Below are 27095 nucleotides of genomic sequence, written 5' to 3'. Positions count from 1 at the left end.
TGAGAATATTAGAGGACCAGTTCAGGGCATGCAACATCCAAATGATTGAGTTCCACATAGAACAGAGGAAGAAGGGAGAAATCATTAAAGGGTAAATCAAGAAAATTCTCTAGAACTGAAGGACAGGAATTTCTAGATTCAGAGAATCTGCCAAAAATTGAAGCGGTCCCACATAAAGACATCATTGTGAGAGATGAATACCCCAGAGCAAAAAGAAAATACTAACTAAAGGAGAAAAAAATGAGATTCATTCAAAAGATCAAGAATTAGAATCTCACAGGATGTAGCAGTCAGCCTGAAAGCTGGATGACAGGGAGCATTTCCTTCAAAATTCTGAGGTAGTTTTCCAGGCCTAGAATTGTATACAGACTACCGACAAGGGTTGAAAAAAGGCATTTTTAGGCATACATGATTTCAAAACATCATGAGAAATGCCGGGCTGGAAGAAGCACAAGCTGGAATCAAGATTGCCGGGAGAAATATAACCTCAGATATGCAGATGACACCACCCTTATGGCAGAAAGGGAAGAAGAACTAAAGAGCCTCTTGATGAAAATGAAAGAGGAGAGTGAAAAAGTTGGCTTAAAGCTCAACATTCAGAAAACAAAGATCATGGCATCTGGTCCCATCACTTCATAGCAAATAGATGGGGAAACGGTGGCTGACTTTATTTTTCTGGGCTCCAAAATTACTGCAGATGGTGATTGCAGCAATGAAATTAAAAGATGCTTACTCCTTGAAAGGAAAGTTATGATCAACCTAGACAGCATATTAAAAAGCAGAGACATTACTTTGCCAACAAAGGTCTGTCTAGTTAAGGCTATGGTTTTTCCAATGGTCATGTATGGATGTGAGAGTTGGACTGTGAGGAAGGCTGAGTGCCGAAGAATTGATGCTTTTGAACTGTGGTGTTAGAGAAGACTCTTGAGAGTCCCTTGGACTGCAAGGAGATCCAACCAGTCCATCCTAAAGGAAATCAGCTCTAAATATTCATAGGAAGGACTGATGCTGAAGCTGAAACTCCCATACTTTGGCCACCTGATGCAAAGAGCTGACTCATTGGAAAAGACCCTGATGCTGGAAGGGATTGGGGGCAGGAGGAGAAGGGGAGGACAGAGGATGAGATGGTAGGATGGCATCACTGACTCGATGGACATGGGTTTGGGTGAACTCCGGGAGTTGGTGATGGACACGGAGGCCTGGCGTGCTACAGTTCATGGGGTCGCAAAGAGGTGGACACAACTGAGCGATTGAGCTGAACTGAACTGATTTCAAAGCTTAAGACCCTCCTCAGCCTGTCTCCCTCGCACCCGGCTCACTCCCCAGCGCTGTTCTCAGTTCTTAGTAATGTCTTCACATATTTTAGATTCTTTCCCGTTATAGATTGTTTCAAGATTCTGCATAGAGCTCCCTCTGCCACAGAGTGCCTCCTGGGAGGTTGCTTTGTATGTAGTCGTGGGTGCTGTTAGCCCCACACTCCTGATTCACCCCTCCTCCTCTTTCCCCTTTGATAACCACGAGTTTGTTCTCTATGCCTGGAAGTCTGTTTCCACTTTGTAAATTTATTTGTCTTAATTTTTAGATTCCACACATAAGTGATCTGTCTTTCTCTGTCTGACTTCACTTAGTATGATGTTCTCTGGGTCCATCCATGTTCCTGCAGATGGAATTATTTCGTTCATTTTTGTGGCTAATATTCCACTGCATATACGTACCACATCTTCTTGCCCCATTCCCTGTTGATGGACATTTAGAGTGCTTCCATGTCCTGGCTATTGTAAATAGTGCTATGAACACTGAGGTGCATGTTGTTGTCCGACTGTGACCCCATGGACTGCAGGCTTCCCTGTCCTGCACTATCTCCAGGAGTTAGCTCAAACTCATGTCCACTGAGTCAGTGATACCATCCAACCATCCCATCCTCTGTCATCCCCTCCTCCTCCTGTCTTCAATCTTTCCCAGCATCAGGGTCTTTTCCAGTGAGTCAGCTCTTCGCATCTGGTGGCCAAGGTATTGGAGCTTCAGCTTTAGCATCAGTCCTTCTAATGAATATTCAGGGCTGATCTCCTTTAGGATGGACTGGTTGGATCTCCTTGCAGTCCAAAGGACTCCAAAGAGTCTTCTCCAACACCACAGTTCAAAAGCATCAATTCTTCAGTGCTCAGCTTTCTTTATAGTCTAACTCTCACATGCATACATGACTACTGGAAAAACCATAGCCTTGACTAGACAGACCTTTGTTGGCAAAGCCATGTCTCTGCTTTTTAATACACATGTAGTACTAGATAACTATTTTAATACCAGGAAAAACAAAAGGGCCTTCCAGAAAAGATAGGGAATTAGAGTATTCTTCCAGACTCAGCCAAAAATAGTTTTTATACTGTCATTATGTTGCCAACACTGAAGACGTATCAAACAAAAATGTCATGTAGCGGACAGGGGCAGGATGGAGGTGGTAGGAAGTGTGGAGGTGGTTGGGGAGCCAGTGATAGAGCTGAACGCATCTCATCCAAGGCTGGAAATGCACAGAGAGTACTTAGCACACAGAGGAGGAGGAGGCGGAGGAGGCACTCAGGGACACAGAGGGAAATCGTGAAAGAATCAGCCAAGTGGTGCCTCAGGGGAGCTGGAATGCAGGAAGAGATTGGGGCTGCTGTTTGTCAAAATCGGTGGTCTTTGAGCATAATAATAGTCACCGCGGACCCCCGACTTCCCTCTGCTCCACCTGCAGCTTGACTGGCTACCCCTGGGCAGCCCACCGCCAATCCCGGCTGAGCCGTTGTTCTTAAGCAAAAAGAGCACAGAACGTGGGTCGCCTCGAGGTGATGCTTTGTTGAAGAAAACGCGTTTGATCAGGGACACACACAGGCAAAGCAACCCTGGAACACGTCTGTGGAGAGGAGCAATGAGCAAGGGCCGCCTTCCACGCCGTCAGGAGTTCGCCGTGATTCTGGTCTCGCTGACCCCGCCCGCATCGGGGCCTGACAGCCCCCCGACTCCAGCTCCGAACGTGGCCGAGCACGGCCAGGCTCCCTCTGTGTCCAGGACTGGTGTGTCTGTCAGCACCTGGGGAAGATAGTGCACTGATTAATGAGATGCTGGGTCTAGTCCGAAATAAATGCAGTCTGAGCTCCGGACTTACAGCCAAGTCCCTTCAGAGGCTCATTGAACGTCGGTTTGTTTGTAAGGACTGAGAAAGATGGAGATGCCTTGATTCTGGATGAAATAGAGCATCCGCCCCAGTTTGCACGTTAGGGCTGGAAGGACATCCCCAGCCATTCGACCTTACCCAGCCGCCTCCCAGCATGCAGACCCGCCACAGCTCCTCCAGGCCACCCAGACATCAGCCTCCTCATACTCCTCCTGGGAGTCTGCCTGACTTTCAGCACCTCCACCCCTCACATGGTGACGCCGACGCCCATCATCAGGGCTGGCTGTTCTTCAGTGTTCAGCAGGAAGGAATCCCCCTCTCTACAGCAGCTGGTGGAAAAGAGCAAACAGGCCCCAGGTAATTCAGCAGAACCTGGCCGTCTAAGGCATCTTTGTTCTCTGGATGAGTGACAGAGACCAACTTCTACAGCAGAGAGGAACACGACGTGGTAGAGAACTGTTCGCCAATTGGAAAAAAAGAAGTGGTCAGCTTCTGAACTGCACACTCTAAGAGGACAGATTCTGTGCTACGGGAATTATATTTTAAGAAAGCTGTTCTATTAGAAAAGGAACAGGGGAAGGCAACAAAAGAGAAAACAATTCTTGACTGTAGTGGAAATTCTCAGATCAATTTTTAGCAAGAATAAACATGAAAAAAATATTTTAAATAAACATGAAGCTTTAATATCTATGTATTGACCTTTTTAAAGTTATATGTGTCCAAGTACCCAAGGGAAAATCTCCTTTCACCTCAGGACCTGTGTATTTAGATTTGAAGATCTTTGAGCTAGATGAATGTGAGGTTACTTTCACATTCTACATAGTTTGTGCCAATCAATAAGCTATTGCAGTTTGTAATGATGCTCTTATAGGAAAAAAAAATAATGGCTAGGTGATGCAGGGGAAAATCGCAAGTGATATTTTCCTTGAAGCTTTGAGGTGCTGAACACTTGGTTACCCGCTGCAGCGCTGCTGGAAGTTTCCCTGTGACCTGGAGAACTCATTCCCTCTGCATGTAGCAGGCCGCATCACTGTTCACCCTGAGCTGAGAGTTTGCTGGAAAGTCTGTTCCTGGCCAGGGCGGGTGGCCCCTGCCTCTGCCTAGCGAGTGCCTGTGGTTGACGTGAGCTCACACTCTTCTCTTTCAGATTATGATGTGTGTGCCGAGGCTCCCTGCGAACAGCAGTGCACGGACAACTTTGGCCGAGTGCTGTGTACGTGTTACCCAGGATACCGCTATGACCGGGAGAGGCACCGGAGACGGGAGAAGCCATACTGCCTGGGTGCGTGTTACTTCCCAGCTTCGAGGGTGTGCCTTTTTCTGGCGATCCTACTGGACATTCTTTGTTACTGGGGACCCCAGGGGCCACTTTGATCCCTCCTGTTACATCCTGGTACTGTATGGATGGAGCTGGGGTGGTACTTACATCCTGGTTCATGCTGGATGGAGCTGGGGTGGTACTTACATCCTGGTTCATGCTGGATGGAGCTGGGGTGGTACTTACATCCTGGTACATGTTGGATGGAGCTGGGGTGGTACTTACATCCTGGTACTTGTATGGATGGAGCTGGGGTGGTACTTACATCCTGGTATGTGCTGGATGGAGTTGGGGCGGTACTTACATCCTGGTACGTGTTGGATGGAGTGGGATGGTACTTACATCTTGGTATGTGTTGGATGGAGTGGAGTGGTACTTACATCCTGGTACATGTTAGATGAAGTTGGGGTGGTACTTACATCCTGGTACTTGTTGGATGGAGTTGGAGTGGTACTTACATCCTGGTACATGTTGGATGGAGTTGGGGTGGTACTTACATCCTGGTACTTGTATGGATGGAGCTGGGGTGGTACTTACATCCTGGTACATGTTGGATGGAGTTGGGGTGGTACTTACATCCTGGTACGTGCTGGATGGAGTTGGGGTGGTACTGTTCTAGAGGTCACTGCCTCCACCATGTTTATGAAAACGAAGGGACCCTTGAGGGACGGGGTACCACTCAGATCCTTGCTGGCAGTGAGATGTAAGAACACGAGAAGGAGAATATTATCAAATGAAAATGAGAATAAGGTTAACAAGAAGAACATTAGTGAGCAGAGATGGGAAAACGCGGAAGGAGCGAGACGAGAAGCAGCCTCTCTCAGAAGACGACTGGCTAGAGAGACTGGGAAGGGGAGGGGTCCGTGCGGCAGGCAGGCTGGAGGTGGGTCGGAGGGAGCTGAAGCCTGCCCAGGCCCACTGGACAAAGTCAGCGCGTCCGTCCCCACCGGCTTGCTCCCGCCAGCCTCTCTCACTGGCCTTCCCAGCCCTGTTCTCCTTGGGTGTCTGAGGCAGGTTCATGGTCCTTGGTCCCCGGAGCTGCTTGTATCTTAGTGTGGTCCTTCCATGGCTAAACTGTCTCAGAAACACCTGGGCTTATTGCTTTAAAAAAAAATGTTTCCTACGCTCCCCTCGGCTCCCGAGAGTAGATGCAGAAATCTACATCTGCAGAAATGCACAGTGAAGTTTGAGTTTCAGCTCGAAGATGGACTGGGGAGACGGAAGGGAGATCTGAGTAGGAAATAAAGCAGCCCCCTTCTCTGCCCCGGGGGCTCCAGAGAGCCTCATTTTAAGAAACGTTCTAGATGGTAGGTCTCCTGGCTTCTCTCCTGCAGCACCTGGGATGGCGCCTCCCACTGACCAGGAATGGAGTTGAAACCACCAGCAAAGAAAGGGGGACCCGTGGGCTTTCCTCTGGAGGGCGAGGTACCCCCGTCGGTCAGCACCTGGGGTCCCAGGTGTCCTGACTGATTCGAGTTGCAGTGGCCCCGGTACCCAGTTCTTGTCACCTGGGGCCAGCGGCGCTGGCCTGCGGCTTAGAGTTCCACCTCTTTCTCTCCCCTTGCAACCTTGCCCTCCCTGCTGTGGACAGTAGAGGCAGCCTCGTCCCTGGGCTCAGGGCACGTGGACAGAGGCGGTCAGCCTGAGGAACTGCAGAGGAGGCGTCAGCTGTGACATGTCAGTCCTCAGGTGACACGCCATGAACTGCCATGTGGGGAGCACCCAGGCGACCACGTGCCCCTCGTGTGCACACAGGGTCTGCCAGAGCTGGGCCCCGGACAGCTGGTCCAGGAGTGGCTGGGTCGCAGCCGGCATCTGGAGTGCGGGGCAGGGCCCTCTCCTCTGGACGTGTGTGCACAGTCTGGGGCTGTGTCCTGGCCCCGGCCCGGTGTCCACAGCCAATGAGCAGGAAATGGAGTCTGGGCATCCCACTCTCCTCCTGCGGGGAGGCGGTGTGGTTTCCACCGGTTCAGTAGGGGAGCAGGTCTGAGACATACATGGTTCACAAGGACTCTCGCCGGCTCCTTGTTTGATGGTGTCGTGGCTCATTTCCGCCTCGCAGTAGGGGTCTGTTTAGGTCATCAATGGGGCCGAACTTTTCTGGGAAAACTCTGTCCATTAGACCCACTGACTATTTTCCTTTATCAGAAGCGGCTCTAACTGGGAAGGAGCCAGGGGCCTTAGGTCACCACCACGCTGTTAGGAGCCTGTGGTCAGAAAAGGATTGTAAAAACCCTCTGCACACTAGGGTCTTGGTAGGAAGTGATTTCTACGAAAGTGGTTTTCCAAAACACATTGCCATCCGTTATCTCATTTCCTCTTCCAAGGAGCCCTGCAGAATGTTTAGGGCAGACTTCACTGCTGAGTCCTCCAGGGAGACCTTTAGGGTCTAGCGGCGCCTGCACTGACCCACGTGACCTGGTGGCAGCATAGCCCCAACCAGGAAGCCCATCAACCATCCCTTTGTTGCCATGGTGACTTTGCCGGAAGTGCTCTTGTCTGGTCGGCCCGAGTCTCTAGCTTCCCGCTTTCTCCCAGGCTCTGGCGACAGAGGTCTGGCAGAATGTCCTTTGCCGACATTAGCAGAAGGGCCAGGCCGCTTGTATCAAAAGTGGTCTCTTTGAGACTGAGTATTCTCTGCATTTGGTTCAAACCCAGATATTGACGAGTGCGCCACGAGCAACGAGACGCTGTGCGCGCACGTCTGCGTCAACACCCTGGGGAGCTACCGCTGTGAGTGCCGGGAGGGCTACATCCAGGAGGACGACGGCAGGACGTGCACCAAGGAAGACAAATACCCCAACGACACTGGTGAGTAGGCCAAGAGGAGCATCCCGCTAAGGATGGACGGGTGGACGGGTGGATGAACAGACAGACGGACTGGTGGATGGATGGATGGACAGGTGGGTGGACGGATGGATGGATGGACAGGTGGATGGATGGATGGACGGACGGACAGACGGATGGATGGATGGATGGGCAGGCAGGCACTTGGGAACCCACAGGTTTCCCCGGAAGCTACAGGCAGGAGGTGGCATGTATGTGAATGGTAGATGGGATCTGGGTGAGAGAAAGGACAGAAGGTCACACCTCTGGAGACCCAGGGAACCGAGGTGCCTGATGGCCGCAAAGCTCGCGAGCTGCCCGTGTACTGGGAGAAGCTCAGCATCCAGCACAGAAAGGGCATGCTCGTGGACAGATGGGCAAGACTCAGGGACCAGCTGAGACCAAACCAGGAGGGACAGGGATGAGGCCAGACGCACGGGGTTCCCCCAAGGAAAACGAACGGGCTGAATAAAAACACGAAACGCTTCTGGGTGAGGCGGCAGTGCACCTTGGTGCCGTCCGTAGCAGAGCCGGAGGCCCCATGCCTGCGCGTGAGCGGCTGTTTGGTTCACAGTCAGGGCAAAAAGAGATGGAGAGAGTGGAGGACCATTTTCTAGTCACTCGTTGTTGTTGCCTTTAGTGTGCCCAGTGGAGGCCTTGTAGGAGCTGGCCTTTCTTCAGAGAGTTGAGCAGCTCATTTGTATTCCTTTGACCGGCTTCAGCTGAGACGTCTGATGGTTTAGGGATGTGATCCGCCTGAATGTACTGCCTTCTGTAAGTGGTGGGGAGGGGAGATGGGGCCTTTGAGTCCCCGTATCCAACCCCGGTGGGCCCGGAAGCTGCTGGCATCTCCCTGAGCTCAGGGCCCGGCTCTGCCCCCTCAGAATGGGAAAGAGGCAGGAACACTCCTCTCTTTGGCGACATCAGCTGGACCTGGGCCGTCTCCGGACGGGGAGAGGGCTCCCAGGGCAAATCATCTGATCCGAGAACTGCAGGGAGAGGAAGGGACCAGGGCTGCTGGGCGCTTAGCAGGTAGCGCTTCTCCCGTGTAGCCTGATATTCTAAAAAGGGTGGACACTGTGGCCATCAGCCAGGGACAGCCAACAGCTGGGGACCAGCTGCCGGGCACAGGAAAACTACAAAGCCAGCCCTGAGAGCAGCCGGGCTGAGTCATGAGCAGGCCGCCGTCTAGCAGGAATGACGTGGAATGTCTGCATGGAGTCGGCACAGGGGTGGGCAGTGGGAATCTTTGGACTCGATCAGAGGGCTCAGTGTGACGCTTTCTGAAGCCTGAAGCACAGGGGGCCAAGGTGCCCAGAGCTGCAGAAAAGCAGGGGCTCACAGTCTTTTGAGCATCAGGGTTGATTGAGAAAAGATTTTTGCCATCCCCCGCCAAAGAATCTGCCTGCAATGTAGGAGACCTGGGTTCAATCCCTGGGTTTGGAAGATCCCCTGGAGAAGGAAAAGGCTACCCACTCTAGTATTCTGGCCTGGAGAATCCCATGGACTGTATAGTCCATGGAGTCGCAAAGAGTCAGACACGACTGAGCGACTTTCACTTCACTTCACTTCCAGTGATTACTCAGGATTGATTTCCTATGGGGCTTCTGTGGTGGCTCAGATGGTAAAGCGTCTGCCTGCAATGCTGGAGACCCGGGTTCGACCCCTGAGTCGGGAAGATCCCCTTGAGAAGGAAATGGCAACCCACCCACCAGTACTCTTGCCTGAAGAATCCCATGGACAGAGGAGCCTGGTAGGCCACCATCCATGGTGTCACAAAGAGTTGGACACAACTGAGCAATTTACTTACTTACTTTTTTAAAATTAGCATTTGGAATTAAAATCCTTTTTGTCCCATGGTGGAGAAGGTTTGGGGGAGGAGAATCGTCCACTTAACCTCTTAGGTTATGTCCTTCATTGAAAGGAAGGATATCACTGGAAAAAGAACAATCAAAACACAAGGCACACTTTGCCACTGGTGCCTTAGTGTGTAGGCTGACTTGAGAGTCAGCAAGAAGAAAGCAGCTTTCTGAATTTTCGTCTTGGAATTAGAATTCTAGCTGTGCTCCGAGCCAGCGAGCCCCTGGGCTTGGGCGGTTGTTCAGTCTCTAAGTCATGTCCAACTCTTTGTGACCCCATGGACCGCAGCACGCCAGGCCTCCTTGCCCATCATCAACTCCCGGAGCCTGCTCAAACTCATGTCCATTGAGTCGGGGATGCCATCCAGCCATCTCAACCTCTGCCACCCCTTCTCCTCCCGCCTTCAATCTTTCCCAGCATCAGGGTCTTTTCCAGTGAGTTGGCTCTTTGCATCTGGTGACCAAAGTATTGGAGCTTCAGTCCTTCCAGTGAGTATTCAGGGTTGAGGGGTCCTCCACCAGGTAACCCTGTTGTGTCTTTGTCTCCCGTATCTATTCAGGTGAAGTCCTGTTTACCTGGGTGTAAGGGCAGCATTGAGCAGCCCGTCTAGAGAGAACCAGCAGAGGGGGCAGCGACAACCGCTGAGTGGGGTTAGAAGCCACAGATCTCCAAACAGCAGGACCTGAGCCGTCCGTGAGCGCTGCCCAGCTGGGGGGGGAGGGGCTAGCATGGTCTGCCCGGAGACCCGACCTTACCTAGCGGAGACCAGAGGAGTCGGATGGAGTCTCCGGAGCCTAGGGGAAGATGTCAGACTCTGGATCGACTTGTTCTTTGGTGTCGGGTGGCCTCCGCCTCTTGCACTAATTCTCAGCTTCCTCGCCCTCATCCCTCTAGAGCCACCCTGTCCAGGGATGGGTCTGAGGCAAAGGCGGTGACAGGCTGGACTGTGACGGGAGGCCCTCACCTCCAGCCTTGCTTGTGGGCAAGGTGGACTCTGAGAGGTGCCCAGCCCAGGAGCCAGGGGACGGGAAGGTCTCACTGCAGCTTTGAAATTAAGTCTCTTGTGCTGAGTTGGTCCTGTGACCACACTCCTGTTCCCTTTCCTGAAAGATGAATTGCACTTTTTAAAACATACACAAACACACAAGAAGTTTCGGTACAAGAGATCAAGAATTTAAGTGATGACCAGTCTGACTTCTAAAGCTGAGAACTCAATTTAAAAAAAAAAATCAGAGTGGTCTTAAGTATTGATTGATTTTGCACCTTCTCTACTGTTACTTTCATTTTAAGACGATTTTACCAACCATTTATTACAGCATTTTCCCACGTTGTCTTCCACAGGGCTTTGTGGTCCTGGGAGATGTCAACAGGCCTCTTTGTTTGAAAGGTTCTGTGTTCAGATGTTCAGGGAGAATGTATTTACTGCTCTTGCTTCTGCAGGATTCATGATATGAGTGAATTAAATGTTCCGAGCTTGCCGTTAAAGGGCTTCCCTGGTGTGTCAGACAGTGAAGAATCCGCCTGCAATGCAGGAGACCTGGGTTCGATCCCTGGGTTGGAAGATCCCCTGTAGAAGGGCATGGCTGCCCACTCCAGTATCCTTGCCTGGAGAATCCCAAGGACAGAGGGACCTGGTGGACTATGTCCACAGTGTCAAAAAGAGTCAAACGTGACTGAGCGACTAACACACACGCGTGCCATTAAAAAATGTTAATTTTGGTTAAACCTGCACTTCCCAAAATTATTTTCTGAAGACACGCTCATAAGCCTCTCACAAATGGCAGTGTCCTGAAAGATACAGTTTGGAAAATTCTAACGTATTAGCATCGAAGAGTTGAGCCCTGGGCCCGAAGTTGCCAGATCATCTGGTCGACTTTCAGCCAAGGACGCTGTCATCGCCAGATGAAGCAGCCACAGTCTGGGGGCGGGGGCGGCGGGGGGCTGTGGGCTGCAGATCACGGGGCCTCTCCTGGGTGAGAGCAGGCTGACGCTTGTCCGTCCCGCCCTGCAGACAGGCAGTCATTCCTGCTCACAGTGACTTCAGCGGGGACCTGCCCGCTTTGTCGGGAAGAGCGGGTTCGTGGTAGAACAGCCCAACTCACTGCACAGCTGAGCCTGGGCTTTGAATTCTCTCTGTCCTCCTTCCTCTGCGTCCTCCAAGCATCACAGCTACAAAGAGCAGGACCATTCCAGTTTTTTAAACTGCCTGTGGTGTCCCACTGCCTGCCCCCGGCAGCCGCATTCTGGAAGAATCTCTCCATATTTCATTTTCAGTGACTCGTCTCTACTGAATTCAGCACGTAGTCACAGAGGGCTCACGGTTGGTTTTCATGTTTTACTGAGAAAAATGTTCCAACGCCAGTAACCAAGGACATCAGGGGTAGGAGCTGAGGGGAGTAACTCATCCTTATAATTAAAATTATGGGAAAGGACAGGCACATTCTATGCCTTGAACATTAGAATCATTACTTAACCGCTGGGCCCCTGAGGAGGTGGGGAGCTGGCTTTGATGATTCAGGCTACACTCTGGATTCGCCTCTCCAGCGGCTGTGGTGCAGCGGCAAGTTCCTTGGCCTGGGAGTCAGGAGAGCTGGTAGACAGAGCATCTCCAGTGCTACCAGCTGGATGTCACTGCACAGGCAGCTCTTCTGACCTCTGTTTCCTCCTCTGTAGACACAAGGCGGTTGGGCTAGGTGAGCACTGAAGACCCTTTTACCATCACAAATCTTTTTCACAATTTGATATGATTTAGACAAAGATCCATATAGTCAGAGCTATGATTTTTCCAGTAGTCATGTACCAATGTGAGAGTTGGACCGTAAAGAAGGCTGAGTGCCACAGAATTGATACTTTCAAACTGTGGTGCTAGACAAGACTCTTGAGAGCCCCTTGGACTGCAAGGAGATCCAACCAGTCCATCCTAAAGGAGATCAGTCCTGAATTTCCATTGGAAGGACTGATGCTGAAGCTGAAGCTCCACTCCCCTGGCCACCTGATGTGAAGAGCTGACTTGCTGGAAAAGACCCTGATGCTGGGAAAGATTGAGGGCAGGAGGAAAAGGGGACAACAGAGGATGAGATGGTTGGATGGCATCACTGACCTAATGGACATGAATTCAAGCAAACTCCGGGACTAGCGAAGGACAGGGAAGCCTGGCATGCTATAGTCCATGGGGACACAAAGAGTTGGATACAACTGAGCGACTGAACAGCAAAGTGTCAGTAGAATTAACTTAAGCCCTGCCAGCCCCATGAGTCCCTGGGCGGCTTTTGTTTCTTTGTGCTTTTATCTAAGCGAGTTCAAGACTCGAAGGCATGCCTGGCCTCAGCACCTTCTAAACCCAGAACTTTGTCCTACAGTATCTGAAAGATGAAGAATTATCACCCAGATATTTAGCTCAGCGATAAGGAAAGTTAGGAGCCAGGCCAGCCCCGCATCTGGGACGCCAGAGGCTGCTACACAGTTTCATCCGTTTGGGACTAATTCTTAAGCCCCATAGTTCATCACGGTCATTTTTCTTTGGAAGAAGAGATAATGATGGAGTGTAAACACGTGTGATCTAAATCCCTCTTCCAAAATCCACCCTGCCCCCTTTTTCTTTAAACTTTGTGTTGTCTGCCATCTGTAATATTAGAGGACTTTTAAATCGACCACAGCCTCAGCTCATTCTTCAGGAAGTGCGTAGACAGTAGAAGGGCTGGCCTTTGAACGGCCTCTGCCCACAGCAGGGTGGTCGTGTGCCCACGGGCGTCGGGACGCAAGCATCTGGCCAGTAGGCAGGAACCGCACCCTCCGCCGCTTTGATCTTTGTCTCTTTTCAAATATGCGTCTGAAGCCAGTGACATCACCGCCAGGACATCTGTGGTCCCGATGCAGAGACAAGGACGTGCTGGCTCCATCATAATTAGCTTGCTGGTCTCTCTTTCTCAACTTCTGGGGGGTTTTTTCCCTGATAAAGTGACCTTGACCCCCAACATCACTTATTACAGGGATAGCCAGGTGTTTCATATAACTTTCCAGCTCCACTAATCCATAGATCAGCCGTTCTCAACCTGAGGAGCTTTCAAAGGCTGATACCGTTCCCTTTCTGTGACCCCCTTATGGGTGGGGTGCAATATGATCTTCAGGAATTTTAAACAGCCCCCCACCACCACCCTAGATGGTTGCAGTGTGCCCACCAGAATTGAATACTACCCACCAGGCACAAATCTGCAGTCAGCTTTTAAAACCATATGTATTTTGTGACTCTGCCTGTATGAAACATGTTGAGACCATCCTTTAGCTTTTCAAAATTTGTTAAATATTACTAATATGGTATCTCAGGAATTCTGTTTATAATGCTTGCAATGTACAGCCTCAGTAAAAATTAGAGCTACACGCCCCCCTGTGGCTTGTCGGTGATACTGCACCTTTGAAATCTGAAGGCGCTGGAGCAGGGTAAGGGATGGCTCTCTTAACGAGCTCGAGGTCAGACGCAGGACCCCATCATTAACGGAGAGTCAGAGATGTCTACCCGCATTTCTAAAAGAACTCCTAATGTAGCCCGCGCGGGATTTTCTTAGCTCCGCATCTTACTGTATCCTGCATTAGAATAGGATACAAGAGCTCCGATTCAGGATAGATGGAATGTTCTGCGTCTGCACACACCATTATTATCTTCAGACCCTCTGGAGGCTCTTTCCAAAGGATGATGCAAAGAGCCCTCCCTTGACCTGTAATTTTGCAGGATTAATAAACGATGATAGCCAACCATGACAATAATACTAACATTTCTCGGGTACTTGCCGGTTTACCAGGCACTGCTCTGGTGTCTTGCAGGAGCTGTCTCCTCAGTGCCTCGTGGCACCCACCGGTGATGGCGGTTACGGTTGTTTTACCGGCCCAGGAAGGGATGGTCGCAGAAGCTGTGACTTAGAGTCAGTGGCAGGACTCGAACCCTGATCGTCTGACTCTGCCAAAGCCTCCACTGCCTACTCTGCCCCTCGGTGGCAGTGGGAGCTTCCAGAGGCTTTGGGACAAAGTTGCCCTTGTTCTCCGGGTTTTGATAACTCCACAAAGGGACAGGGAACAGGCCAGGGATTTTCAGGTGAGCTGTCGTTCGGTGGAGCTGTTTCCCTGGAGCGGTGATACTGAACTCACAGGTGCTTCAGAGTCACTTGGAGACTTGGACGGAAAGTCTCCACCACCAGGCCACACTCCCAGGATCCGGGCTGTCTCAGAACCCACCTGCTGCTGCTGTCGCTGGCCTAGTGGCCACACGTGAGCCCCCCTGGTGGGCTGCCCTCAGTGTCCTGAGCAGATCCCCCAGGATCAGGCCCACTGCGCCCCCAGGAGCGCCCGCCGCAGACCCTGTAAGTGCACGTCCTCTGCACATGGCTTTCTGGAAACCTAACCCAGATGGCAGCCCTTCTGCGCGTCTTCCCTTCCTCATCTGTAAAGGAGGCTGAACTAAAGACGCATCGATTCTAACAAGGGCAGCTTTGTCCCATTCCACGATCTGAACGAAATAACGTCCAGAGCCCGGTAAAGAGGTTTATTACCGAGAAAATATCAAGTGGCCTTAATCACACCGATACTCGAGAAGTTTAGCTGAGCGTATAAAAACAGACATGGGCAGACGGGCTCCTGACCCTTGTTTGTGATGGACCGCTTCTGCCAGCAGGGCTGGTCCCTTGAAAGGAAGGTTGATCTCAAATTGTTGAACAGGTGTCCTCATTTATTTTACATTGTCGGCACCTCATATGGGGCTTGGCAAGTAGCAGATTTTCCATAGCTGATAAGAGGGAGAGAGAGAGGGATGGATGGATGGATGCACAGATAAATGGATGAGAGAGAAGTGAGCGGGGAGATGGGGTGGATGAGACTGATAGACGTGTTATCAGATGGGACGGCATATATTGACCAGTAGACGGGTTGAAAGGGATGAATGCTAACTTGGGAGACAGCCGATGTCCTCCGGCTGTCTTTAAACCTAAAAACCTGGAGCCATGTCATCTTCCTATGCAGAGTCCACCATCCTCTGCCGCCGGCACAGCCGAAGGTGGGTAGGGCATCAGTCCTTTACCACCAAGCATCTTCTTGCGTGAAAATCCCACCACATCCCTATTGTGCTGGAGATGGATCTCAACTAGTTCTCCATGTTCCAGCTCCATAGGCAGGTGGACTTGTAAATGGTATATTAAAAGGGAATAAAGAGTCTGAGGGGAATTGCCTGATTGGGCTCAGATTCAGGAAATCTCAGTTCTAAACCCACATCAGTTAATGACTTGCTGAATAACTTTCCTAACATCACCAAACCTCAATTTTCGCTCATTCTGTTGTTCATGTTAATCCCAGAATCCTTGACAGTTTTATCAGGCAAAGGGAATTCAGAAGAGCTTGGTGGGCCTGAAGCCTCTGCCAGACAGCCTCTCCTGTTTACTACAACCCAGCCTTGTTCCAAGGATTAAATAGGTGTCACCCCAGTTCGTCCTCACAATAGGCCTGGGTCATAGGAATTCCAGTGTCGTGGTTGAGGAAATCGGGGCTTATAGTGGAGAGATCACTTCCATGAGGTCCCTGAGCTAGCGACGGCACCGGGGTGCGCAGCCCTGTGCTGACTGAGGAGGTCGTGCGCTTGACCGGCGTTTCACCGGCTCCACACCTCCAGGCAAAGACTCTCACAGCTCGTCGTGACACAACTGTGATATGAATGGAAGCAGTCTCCCACGGGTATCAACTGAGCTGGGGCGGGGGAAGCTCCGGGTGGGACGGAATGAGCCTAGAAGACGGGGATGAGCAAGCAGCCCTGTTCTGCCGTGCGCACGGAGGATTTAGAGAGAGGCTGCCTTGGTAAAGAACCCGCCCGCAATGCAGGAGACCCTGGTTCAATCCCTGGGTCGGGAAGATCTGCTGGAGAAGGGATAGGCTACCCACTCCAGTATTCTTGGGCTTCCCTGGTGGCTCAGCTGGTAAAGAATCCTGCTGCCTTGAGAAGCAGGTTCCCAGCGTGTGTCCTCCAAGCCTCAGGCCTCCCACGTGGCACAGGGGTTCTGGTTGGCCAGTGAGCTCTGAACACACTCCATGCCCCCCACCCTGCGCTGCTGCTGTGGGTCTGAGAACTCAGCTGCCAAGTTGCCCTTGGTCATCCTCCACTCCCAAAGGGTGTCTCCCAGACGAACTGTCTTGGCTCTGGAGGCTATGTGTCTGGGATCACGGTGTCCATGGGATTGCCCCCTTATGAGGGCTCTGATGGAGAATGTTCCAGGTCTCTCTTCCAGCTACTGGTGGGTTGCCAGCGGTATTTTTCCCCAGAAGGAAAGGGCTTTATTTTTCTCTCTAACCGTAGCTTGACAAGCAAGTTTTGTTTCTTCTTTAATTGGAGTGTAGTTTGGGTTTCTCAGGTGGCCCTAGTGGTAAGGAACTCACTTGCCAAAGCAGGAGATGTAAGAGACGTGAGTTCGATCCCTGGGTTGGGAAGTTCCCCTAGAGAAGGGATAGGCTCCCCACTCCAGTATTCTTGGGCTTCCCTGGTGGCTCAGAAGGTAGCATCTGCCTGTAGTGCAGGAGACCTGGGTTTGATCCCTGATTTGGGAAGATACCCTGGAGGAGGGCATGGCTACCCACTCCAATATTCTTCCCTGGAGAAGCTCATGGACAGAGGGGCCAGGCGGGCGACAGTCCATGGGGTCACAGAGTCGGACAGGACTGAGCAGCTAAGCCACACAGCACGAAGGCTGTGTATATACTGGGTCGTGTCACCATTTAGCATTTCCTTAGAGAAATGTGATCTTTCAGAAAGCTCACAGTGCTGCCGATGCTCTACAAGACAGCACTGGGACCTGCCCAGGGCCTGTCCCGTTTGGCCCTGGATGGGCTGTGCCCAGGGCGCCTGGCGCTTCTTCCATTGACGTTACGTTTCAGCGCCCAGCCCTGGTCTGGGACCCTGCCTGGCCTGGCCGTGCTCCCTTGGAACAGCTGGATCGTCAGAGGTGATCCCGTCCAGCTTTGTGAGCACTGCCCCGAGTCCCGCAGCCTGGGTTTGGGGGATGACTTAGAGCTTGTGAACACGGGCTCTGAGAGCACTGCCCCGAGTCCCGCAGCCAGGGTTTGGGGGATGACTTAGAGCTTGTGAACACGGGCTCTGAGAGCGGAGGGTAAGACATGTTGGGTTGTACTCGCAGTAAAAGGGCTACGGCTCACTTCTTCACACGTGGAAGAGGAAGGTGCTAGGGTGACTAAGTGGAAACAGCTGAGCCTAGAGCGTAGGGGGGTCCCCTCTGCTGACCCCATGGCCCAGGCATGCCGTCAGCGACCCAAGAGCTATAAAATCGCCAGCCTCCATCCCTTGCGGATTTTAGCATCCACCAGCCCACCTGGGACCACCCTGCCTGACGTGGTCTCCTGGGGTCTGGATGCCCGCAGCCTTGCGGGCAGACTCGAGTCTGTCTCTTCCCTCAGGGCACGACGAGAAGGCAGAGCGCGCAGTCCAAGCCGCCACCTGCTGTGCCACGTGCAAGGAGTTCCACCAGGTGAAGCAGACGGTGCTGCAGCTGAAGCAGAAGGTACGTGCTGGGCGCTTAAGAAACCGTCGCGTAAGATAAAGGGATGTAGCGGGACGTCTGGAAGCAAGAAGACAGTGTCCACCCGTGGCTTGCTTGGATATTCCCTGAGATTGGTGCCACCTAGGTTTGGACAGGAACGCTTTGCCCAACCACCCTCGGAGCTCATTATAGTTCAACAGAGCAACGAAGGCGGGGGTTGGTGGCGGTGGCTGTTCAGTCGCTCTGTCGTGTCTGACTCCTTTCAACCCCACGGACTGCAGCACACCAGGCTTCCCTGTCCTTCACCAACTCCTGGAGCTGACTCAAACCCACTGAGTCAGTGATGCCATCCAACCATCTCATCCTCTGTCATCCCCTTCTCCTCCTGCCTGCAATATTTCCCAGCATCAGGGTCTTTTCCAGTGAGTCAGCCCTTTGCATCATGTGGCCAAAGTTTTGGAGCTTCAGCTTCATCATCAGTCCTTCCCGTGAATATTCAGAGTTGATTTCCTTTAGGATCAACTGGTTTGATCTCCTTGCTGTCCAAGGGACTCTCAAGAGTCTTCTCCAACATCACACTTCGAAAGCAATGTCTAGTAAAATAGACTGCTACGTAAGGGGCACAGGAGAATTGGAGAGAATGAACTGGGATTCGTGCAGCTTTTGGTGAAATGAACATCCTGACTCGTGGTCCTTTCATGATTCTAAATAGGATAGTGTACAGTCATCATTTGCCTGTGTTTTATAGCAAACATCTTTATAAACTTCCATAGCTGAGCCTAGAGTGTGTGTGTGGGGGTGGGGGTCTTTCTCTAGCAGCTTTATTTTTCACATTTAAAAGTTACAGCCTGTATATTGGGCTCCAATGCCTTGGGTGCTTTGTGTCACCAAGCGGGAGGACTAACTCCCTTTGTCTGAGGCTCCCACGCATGCCTGATGGACTAGATTTCCAGTAACGGTCGTTGTGCCGAGAGGAATGCCCCTGGGGGGATTTAGAACCCTGAAATCCTGCTGAAGGCTGAGGTCAGTGGTGTTTATTATACCTGAGGTCAGTGAATTCACCAGTCTGTCAACAGCTCAGAAATTGCTCTTCTGCTGGTAAGACATAAACTTGCTAGTTTGTTTATTTAATTGCTTCCCCTCAAGGCTCTTAGTACATCAAAGAGGTGTGTGTGATCTGTTTAACTTTGGCGTCTAGTTATTGTAAAGGGCGAAAGGGTAAGATTAGACAGTATTGCTTTTCTGTGTTCAATAAACATGCAGGCATGTGAGATCCACAGCTTCCCGTGAAACAGGCAGATCAGCAGGCTGAGAAGATCAATAGCTTTGCCGGCTTGTGGTACACTGGTGGTGAAGACCTCTCAGCTGTAACAGAAGCATGTACGTGTGTGATGTTCCAATTCCCAAATAGCTTGTAATCTGATCGACCAGGCAGAAAACCTTGTAAGTGCATCAGTGTAAATTCAGAGTTCTAAATAATACTCCCTACACAGATATCCTCAGGTTGAAAGTTGGATTGGTATCAGTATTTACCGAGTTGAGTCTGAAAAAGAGTTCGTGGACGAAGTTTGCATTTCATAGGCCAGAGGATTTCGGGCCTGAGGGAGGCAGTTAATGAATGATGGATGTCTCAAGGCCCAATGCTCGTCTCTGTTTTCTTCTCTGGAGAATTAATAATCCAAAGGCTATGGAGAAGCTCTTTCTAGCCTGAGTGATTTTGAGAGTCACTGCTGCTAAGTCTCGCTAGTTCAGAGATTCAGTTGATAATTCACCATCTGGCTTTCCCCTCACCTCCCTGCAGTGTTTTATGATCCATGAGAGAAGAAATGTTATGAAGAACTTGAAATGTTATATTCCCCTAAGGCCCTTGTAGGTGAGCTGCTCACAGATCCAGCAACAATGCTTGGTAGCCCTGCAATGACTCTCGGGCACGGGATTTGGCCTGGAATTGGTCGGCCTTATACCGACTTCTCCTCTCCTAAAGGCGACTTGGTGGTGAAGATTCCGCCTGCCGATGCAGGAGAACCCGGCTCGATCCCTGGGTTGGGATGATCTCCTGGAGGTGGAAATGGCAACCCACTTTGGTATCCTTGCCTGGAGAATCCCATGGACAGAGGAGCCTGGTGAACTACGGTCCATGGGGTCGCAGAGTCGGGCATGCCTGAGCGACTGAGCATGCCCGTGCATGCCAGGTTCTCCTGCAAGCCCCCTGTGGCAAGTCTGGGCTAAAGCTGACATGAAAGGAGCCTCACAAGGAACAATCCTTTTTTTTTTTTTTTTTACATTTTTTTTACCTATTTCCTTCCTTTTTGGCCGTGCTGGGTCTTCTTTGTTGTGCAGGGCTTTCTTTGGCTGCAGCGTGTGGGTCTCATTGCAGCGGCTTCTCTTGCTGTGGAGCACGGGCTCTAGGAAACGCCGGCTTCAGTAGTTACGGCACAGGCACTTCGTTGCTCCGCCCCCTGTGGGATCTTCCCTGAGCAGGGATCGAACCCATGTCCCTTGCATTGGCAGGGGGATTCCTACCCACTGTACCGCCGGGGACCCTCCAGAGCAACGCATCGTTAAAGGTGCCTAGCAGAATGTGCTGTATTCTGCAGCTGATGAAGCAGTTTCACAGCCAGGATCCCGTTTAATTCTCACCGTGGTACCCGTATCGTCAGAGAGCTGCAGTCGCTGCCCAGGAGGCAGAGCGGACCCTCAGTCTGGGCCCCCTGCCCCTCCTCCTGCGCTGCCCCAGGGCTTGTCGGTTGCATGCCAGCCTCCTCTCACTGCTGCTGATGCCAGCTGTTCTGCTCGAGAGCGAGCGTGGGACAGCTGCCCACATACACTTCGGCTCAGGAGTAGGTTACCGGGTCTCCTAGACCATGGCCAACCCCACCGTGTAAAACCATGCACAGACGTGTTGAAGGACACCGTAAGGGTGCGGTCAGCGAACTCCTGCCTGTGGGAAGCTCGGCAGGGCCGACGCCCTGGGCCCCTGATGGGTGAGGCTAAGGCAGGAAAAGTGGGGCAGCCCCTGCAGGCTAAAGCAGCTTAAAAGATGTCTTGTTTTTTTTTAAGTGGGCAAGACTAAACTGAAGCATCTAGGCCTGCCCAGTTGGGTCATAAATTATTTTTTAAAGCACAGGAAGTGATTAAAATCAGGATGGTAGTTACTTTGGGGGGAAGGAGGAGTGATTGGGTCAGGGTCTGTGGACAAAGTTCTGATTTTTGACTGGGGTGTTCATTAAAAGGGTGTCTGTGTTATGATTTCACTTAGATTGTGGGGGGTTTGTTTTGCTTTGTTTGGGTACATTCTAAAAATTTACTTGTTTTCGGCCACACCAGCACACATGGGACCTTAGTTTCCCAACCAGAACTTGAAGCCGTGCCCGCTGCATTACAAGCACAGAGTCCCAAGCGCCAGACCACCAGGGAAGTCCCCAGATTCTGTGCTTTTATTTTCCAATTGAAGATTTTTTTTTTTAATGGTGTAAAGACTCCACCATTTAACTTGCAGGGAGGGGTCTTGGTCGCATCAGAACACTGAAGAAAAATCTGAGCCAAGGGACCAGGTTTTCAATTTATTGTGTTTTTTAATGAGATGAGCGAATTATTATTTTTTCAGATTTGACTTTTTAATTGAAATATAGCTGATTTACGATGTTATATTGGTTTCAAGTGTCCCACATCGTCAGTATTTTTATAGGTCGTATTACACTTTAAATCATTGTGAAATATTGGCTATAGCCCCTGTGCTGTACCATGGACTGCTGCAGTTTGTCTGCTTCATGCACAGTGGCTTATGCTCCCTAATCCCCTGCCTCTTCCCTCCCCCCATGGCGACCGCCACTTTGTTCAGTGTATCTGGTAGTTTTCCGTCTTGTTACATTCATTCATTTTCCTTATGCTTTGATTCCACCTGCAGGTAATCACAGAGAGCATTTGGCCCTCTCTAACTTATTTTACTTAGTACAATGCTCTCTTCGTCCATCCACGTTGCTGCAGACGGAAAATTTTCATTCTTTTCTGTATATCCAAAGAAAACAAAGGCTTAGATGGTAAAAAGCTCTTCCTGCAATGCAGGAGACCCGGGTTCAATCCCTGGGTTGGGAAGATCCTCTGGAGAAGGGAATGGCTACCACTCCAGTATTCTTGCCTGAGAAATCCCATGGATAGAGGAGCCTAGTGGGCTACAGTCCATGGGGTTGCAAAGAGGCAGACATGACTGACCAACTAACACTTTCAAAGAAAACAAAAATGCTAATTCAAAAAGATACATGCCACCCAGTGTTCATAGCAGCGTGATTTACAAGAGCCAGTGGGAGCAACCTAAGCAGACTAATGGATAAGGAAGCTGTGGCCTGTGACAGGCTGGGAGATGATGAATGACGAGAAGGCACAGAATGAAGATTTGCCTTAAATAAGCTTCCTGTCTTAGCTGAGAAACCAAGCCCACCGCAGAAGTCAGCCCACATGGCCGAGTGGGGTGGTGCCAGCAGCAGAAGCTTCAGAAGCAAGAGAACAATGAGGTTTCCTAAGCGTGAGCAGCTTTGCAAGCTGGTGACTGTTCCTTTGCTCTAGCGCAGCCTTTCTTGCCAGCAGACTGTGGCTTCTCAGTACGTTCCTCTGCGACCTCAGTCTAGCTGCTCTGTACAATGGGTCTTCTCAGGAGGCCTGGGAAGACTAATCCATATGAAAGTGATTGCAGGTTGCTTTGCCCAGTATCATGAGTAATATTAAGAGAGGCAGCTGGGTGTTGTGGTGAGGACCACAGAGTCCAGAAATAGATGGGCTTGGTTTAAGCCCTAGCCCCACTACTTTCTGGCTGTGTGACCCTGGGTAAGTGACTTAACCTCTCTGTGTCACAGTTCTAGAAAAAGAAGATAACAGTAATATGTACTACATAGGACTTCATAATCATCCAGTGAGTAAATATTTATAAAGGGCTTAGAATAGTCCCTGCCACCTAGAAAGAGCTCTGTAAATGTTCTCCAGAATATAAGAAACGTAAATTATAAGTGCTAATAAAGTGCTTTACAGGCCGCACCTCACTTGTCCCAATAGTCCTGCGAGGTAGGTGCTTTGCTATGAAGGCTAGTATGAGATACTGTTATCCGTAATTCCACTGACTGACTGGAACCCATGAGAAATGCAGACTCTTCTTACAAACTTCTTCCCAAACACCTGCGCCCCCTCAAGCCCGCCGTCTGCAGTGTTTGTATAGGACGTCAGGCCAGGATTTCCAGCCGACTGCCTCCCAGACCCAGCACGTATACTCTGTGCTCGTCCTGCGGACACTTAGAGGTCTAACTGGCGGGAGCCAGGAGGTAATTACCCAGCAGGAGGCCAGCCAGGAAGCTGAGGTCGATGTCGATGGGGTCACCTCACGAACTTTACAAAGAAGCAAAGAATGCTGGACAGGGCATGGAGTGGGCTGGGCTTGGTTATAACATTTTCATCCAAAGACTTGCTCGTCTGGTCCGAACCTCTAGTTTTATAGACATGAAGATGAGAACCTGGAAAGGCGAAGGGACCTACCCAGAGTCACACAGCTACCTACAAACAGCCAGGAGCAGCCCCCCACCCCAAAAGCCCACCCCGCAGAGCGTGAGCACTGTGCCTGTGGTTATAGTTGCTGGTGGTTATTAGCCTGGGCGCTGAGCCAGGCACATTTAAGACTTTCGTCACTTTCATCCTCCCAGCAGCCCTTCTTAGGAGGATATTATGATCCTTGTTTTATGGATGAGAAAATCGGGTTCTGTAGCTTGCCAGGATCCCACAGGTAGTTCGTAGCAATTTGTTGTTCAGTCGCTCAGTCGTTTGCAACTCTTTGCAAACCCATGGACTGCAGCACGCCAGGCTCCCCTGTCCTCCACTATTTCTCAGTTTGCTCAAATGCCTGTCCACTGAGTCCATGATGCTCTCTAACCATCTCATCTGCTGCTGCCCCTCCTCCTCCCGCCTTCAATCTTTCCCAACATCAGGGTCTTTTCCAATGCACATCAAGTGGCCAGAGTATTGGAGCTTCAGCATCAGTCCTTCCAATGAATATTCAGAGTTGATTTCCTTTTCAATTGACTGGTTTGATCTCCTTGCAGTCCAAGGGACCCTTAAGGGTCTTCTCCAACACCACAGCTCGAAAGTATCGATTCTTTGGTACTCAGCTTTCTTTATAGTCCAACTTTCACATCCATACATGACTATTGGAAAAACCATAGCTTTGACTAGATGGACCTTTGTCGGCAAAGTGATGCTCTGCTTTTTAATATGCTGTCTAGATTTAACGTAGCTTTGCTTCCAGTGAGCAAGCGTCTTTAATGTGGCAGGACTGACTTAAACATAGATCTGCCTGATGCTGAAGCCCATACGTGAGATTCACATTTCAGTTTTCCTCTTGGAAGCAGATAATAACATTGGACCAGCCGGATGGCACCCCACTCCAGTGCTCTTGCCTAGAAAATCCCATGGACGGAGGAGCCTGGTGGGCTACAGTCCATGGGGTCACTAGGAGTCGGATGTGACTCAGCGACTTCACTTTCACTTTCTCTTTCATGCATTGGAGAAGGAAATGGCAACCCACTCCAGTGTTCTTGCCTGGAGAATACCAGGGATGGGGGAGCCTGGTGGGCTGCAGTCCATGGGGTTGCACAGAGTCAGACACAACTGAAGTGACTTCGCAGCAGCAGCAGCAGCATTCAGGGGCCAGGGCTACCCCCTCTGTCCTCTGACTAGAGTACTTTTGCTTATAAATCCCCTTCACTCAGGGGTTCTGACCCTCAGAAACACAGTCTCCTGCGGAGTCTACACCCCTGAATCATTTTTCTGGAAGGAAGAGACAAGAGCTGCCATTCAGTGTGGCTTCCCTGGGGGCTCAGACGGTAAAGAATCTGCCTGCAGTGCAAGAGACCCGGGTTCAGTCCCCGGGTGCAGAAGATCCCCTGGAGGAGGGAATGGCAGTCCTCTCCAGTATTCTTGCCTGGAGACGCCTGTGAGCTGCAGTCCGTGGGGTTGCACAGAGGAGCCCGTGGGCTGCCGTCCGTGGGGTCGCACAGAGGAGCCCGTGGGCTGCCGTCCGTGGGGTCGCACAGAGGAGCCCGTGGGCTGCCGTCCGTGGGGTCGCACAGAGGAGCCTGTAGGCTGCCGTCCATAGGGTCGCACAGAGGAGCCCGTGGGCTGCCGTCCGTAGGGTCGCACAGAGAATCAGACACGACTGAGCGACTGACACTTTCACTCCCACTTATACGTTCCAGCTCCTCTCCTGGGCACCTGATACACACCCTCCCAGTGCTAAAGGTGGACACTTTCTGTGAGGAAACGGGCGTTCAAGGCATTTAGTTCTTACCAAAGGTCTCACTGATTCCTTTCCTTGAGGAATGCAAAACTCATTCAGGTCTGAGGTTCCTCTGGCTTCTCATAGAATGAGCCCCTGAAATCTGAGAGAGAGGGAGGGAGCAGGAGAGCCCACCAGTCCATCCTAAAGGAGATCAGTCCTGAATATTCACTGGAAGGACTGATGCTGAAGCTGAAGCTCCAATACTTTGGCCACCTGATGTGAGGAACTGACTCACTGGAAAAGACCCTGATGCTGGGAAAGACTGAAGGCGGGAGAAGGGGACAACAGAGGATAAGATGGTTGGATGACATCACTGACTCAGTGGACGTGAGTTTGAGTAAACTCTGGCAGTTGGAGATGGACAGGGAGGCCTGGTGTGCTGCGGTCCATGGGGTCGCAAAGAGTCGGACACGACTGAGTGACTTTGAAAAGGAGGAGTGCCCTGACATTTGTGGACATACTTTAAGCCATCACAGCCAGTTTCCCAGCCACCTGAGCACACAGGTGACCTGTGAGCCATGTTTTCTGGCTCCCAAGGCTGAGATCTTTCAGAGCCGAGACCACGTCTTGGTCACTGTGATCACCTTAGAACCAAGCACGGTGCCTGGCATGTAGTAGTTTCTCAAATATTTGATGCATAAAGAGCTTAACTGAAAGCCTGAAGCAGATCAACTGTGTTAATTACGGCATTCATGAGTCATGATATTCAGGCAGGCTGCAGCCGGTCCAGGGTCGCCCACTAGGCAGCTGAGCCATCTCAGGCAAGTTGTGTTGACTGGAAGGCCTCTGGGTTTAGGAGGAGGATCTCTCCAGCCCTTCTGGCCCTGACGGGTTCGGATAAGGGGAAAGGAGCCAGGACGGGCTGCGAAGCCTCTGCCGCGCGCCGCCTGCAGTGGGGCCGGCGCCATCTCCTGACCCAGGTCCCTCTTCTCTTTGCAGGTTGCCCTGCTCCCCAACAGCGCTGCCGACCTGGGCAAGTACATCACTGGCCACAAGGTGCTGGCCTCAAACGCCTACCTTCCAGGTCCTCCTGGCCTGCCTGGGGGCCAGGGCCCCCCTGGTGAGTATGAATGTGAACATGAGCGTCACTCAGCTGTATCTGACTCTTTGCAAGTCCATGGATAGTCCATGGGATTCTCCAGGCAAGAATACGGAAGTGGGGAGCCTTTCCCTTCTCTGGGGGATCTTTCCAACCCAGGGATCGAAGCCAGGTCTCCCGCATCGCAGGCGGATTCTTTACCAGCTGAGCCCCCAGGGAAGTGAGTGTGAAGAGGAGCATGAAAGGCGGTAGGTTCACCAGCCAGAGCCTTCCCGGAGCTCACGTGTAGTGGGGATGGGACGGAGTTCTTTAGCTTCCATGGGTGGGAGCAGAAGCCAGGGTCCAAGGAACCCCCCACGCCAGTGTGCCAAGAAATGGACAAACCTGAGAAACCCTCATGACCGACAGTCGTCAGGGGAAAAGTCATCGTCCTGGACTGGACTGCAGTCTTAAAGGTCATTGTTAGGTTACAGGGAAACAAAATGAAAACTTCTTAACACTAGCACATGTGAACGTCGGATGGTGTGCTGAACACCTCTGGGCTCACCAGCTGCTCTCACGATTCATGGCCAGCCTCGTGCCACTGTTTCCCAATCCTCTCTCCTCCTCCTCCTGTTATTTGTCAACACGCTTACATTGATATTTATTTTTTATCTGTCTCTATGTTTCACTTTATTAAGTCACCATCACTGAGATACAATTGTGTACAATAAAATGTACACGAGTTACAGTTGGACAAGTTTTCACATATGCCTGCTCTCTATGCGTGCCCAGTCACTACAGTCGTGTCCGCCTCTGCAATCCTATGAACTGTAGCTGTCCAGACTCCTCTGTCCATGGGTTCTCCAGGCAAGAACACTGGAGTGCGTTGCCATGCCCTCCTCCAGAGGATCTGCCCGACCCAGGGATCGACCCCGCATCTCCTGTGTCGTCCTTGTCTCAGGCCGATTCTTTACTGCTGAGCCAGTGTGGAAGCCCTGACTAAGCACCACCTTATATCTGGTCTATATCCAGATATAGAAACTTCCCATCACCCCCAGGAAGTGCCCTTGTGCCCTTGGCAG

At 51.3% G+C, this 27095-nt stretch overlaps 1 protein-coding gene across 4 annotated transcripts in view; it reads left to right on the top strand.

Moving 5' to 3' along the window:
- Nucleotides 1-27095, top strand: part of CCBE1 (collagen and calcium binding EGF domains 1) — a 237695-nt gene that overhangs the window by 196566 nt on the left and 14034 nt on the right. For all 4 annotated transcript variants that reach the window (XM_015103800.4, XM_042239137.2, XM_042239138.2 and 1 more), the window contains 4 exons: nt 4299-4433; nt 7128-7280; nt 17595-17698; nt 25932-26052. In XM_015103800.4, the coding sequence (XP_014959286.3) occupies nt 4299-4433; nt 7128-7280; nt 17595-17698; nt 25932-26052 (513 nt within the window). The remainder of the gene's footprint in view (nt 1-4298; nt 4434-7127; nt 7281-17594; nt 17699-25931; nt 26053-27095) is intronic.

This window comes from Ovis aries, chromosome 23, assembly GCF_016772045.2.
Source record: "Ovis aries strain OAR_USU_Benz2616 breed Rambouillet chromosome 23, ARS-UI_Ramb_v3.0, whole genome shotgun sequence".
Taxonomy (NCBI): Eukaryota; Metazoa; Chordata; class Mammalia; order Artiodactyla; family Bovidae; genus Ovis; species Ovis aries.
This window is presented reverse-complemented; position numbering and strand designations above follow the sequence as displayed.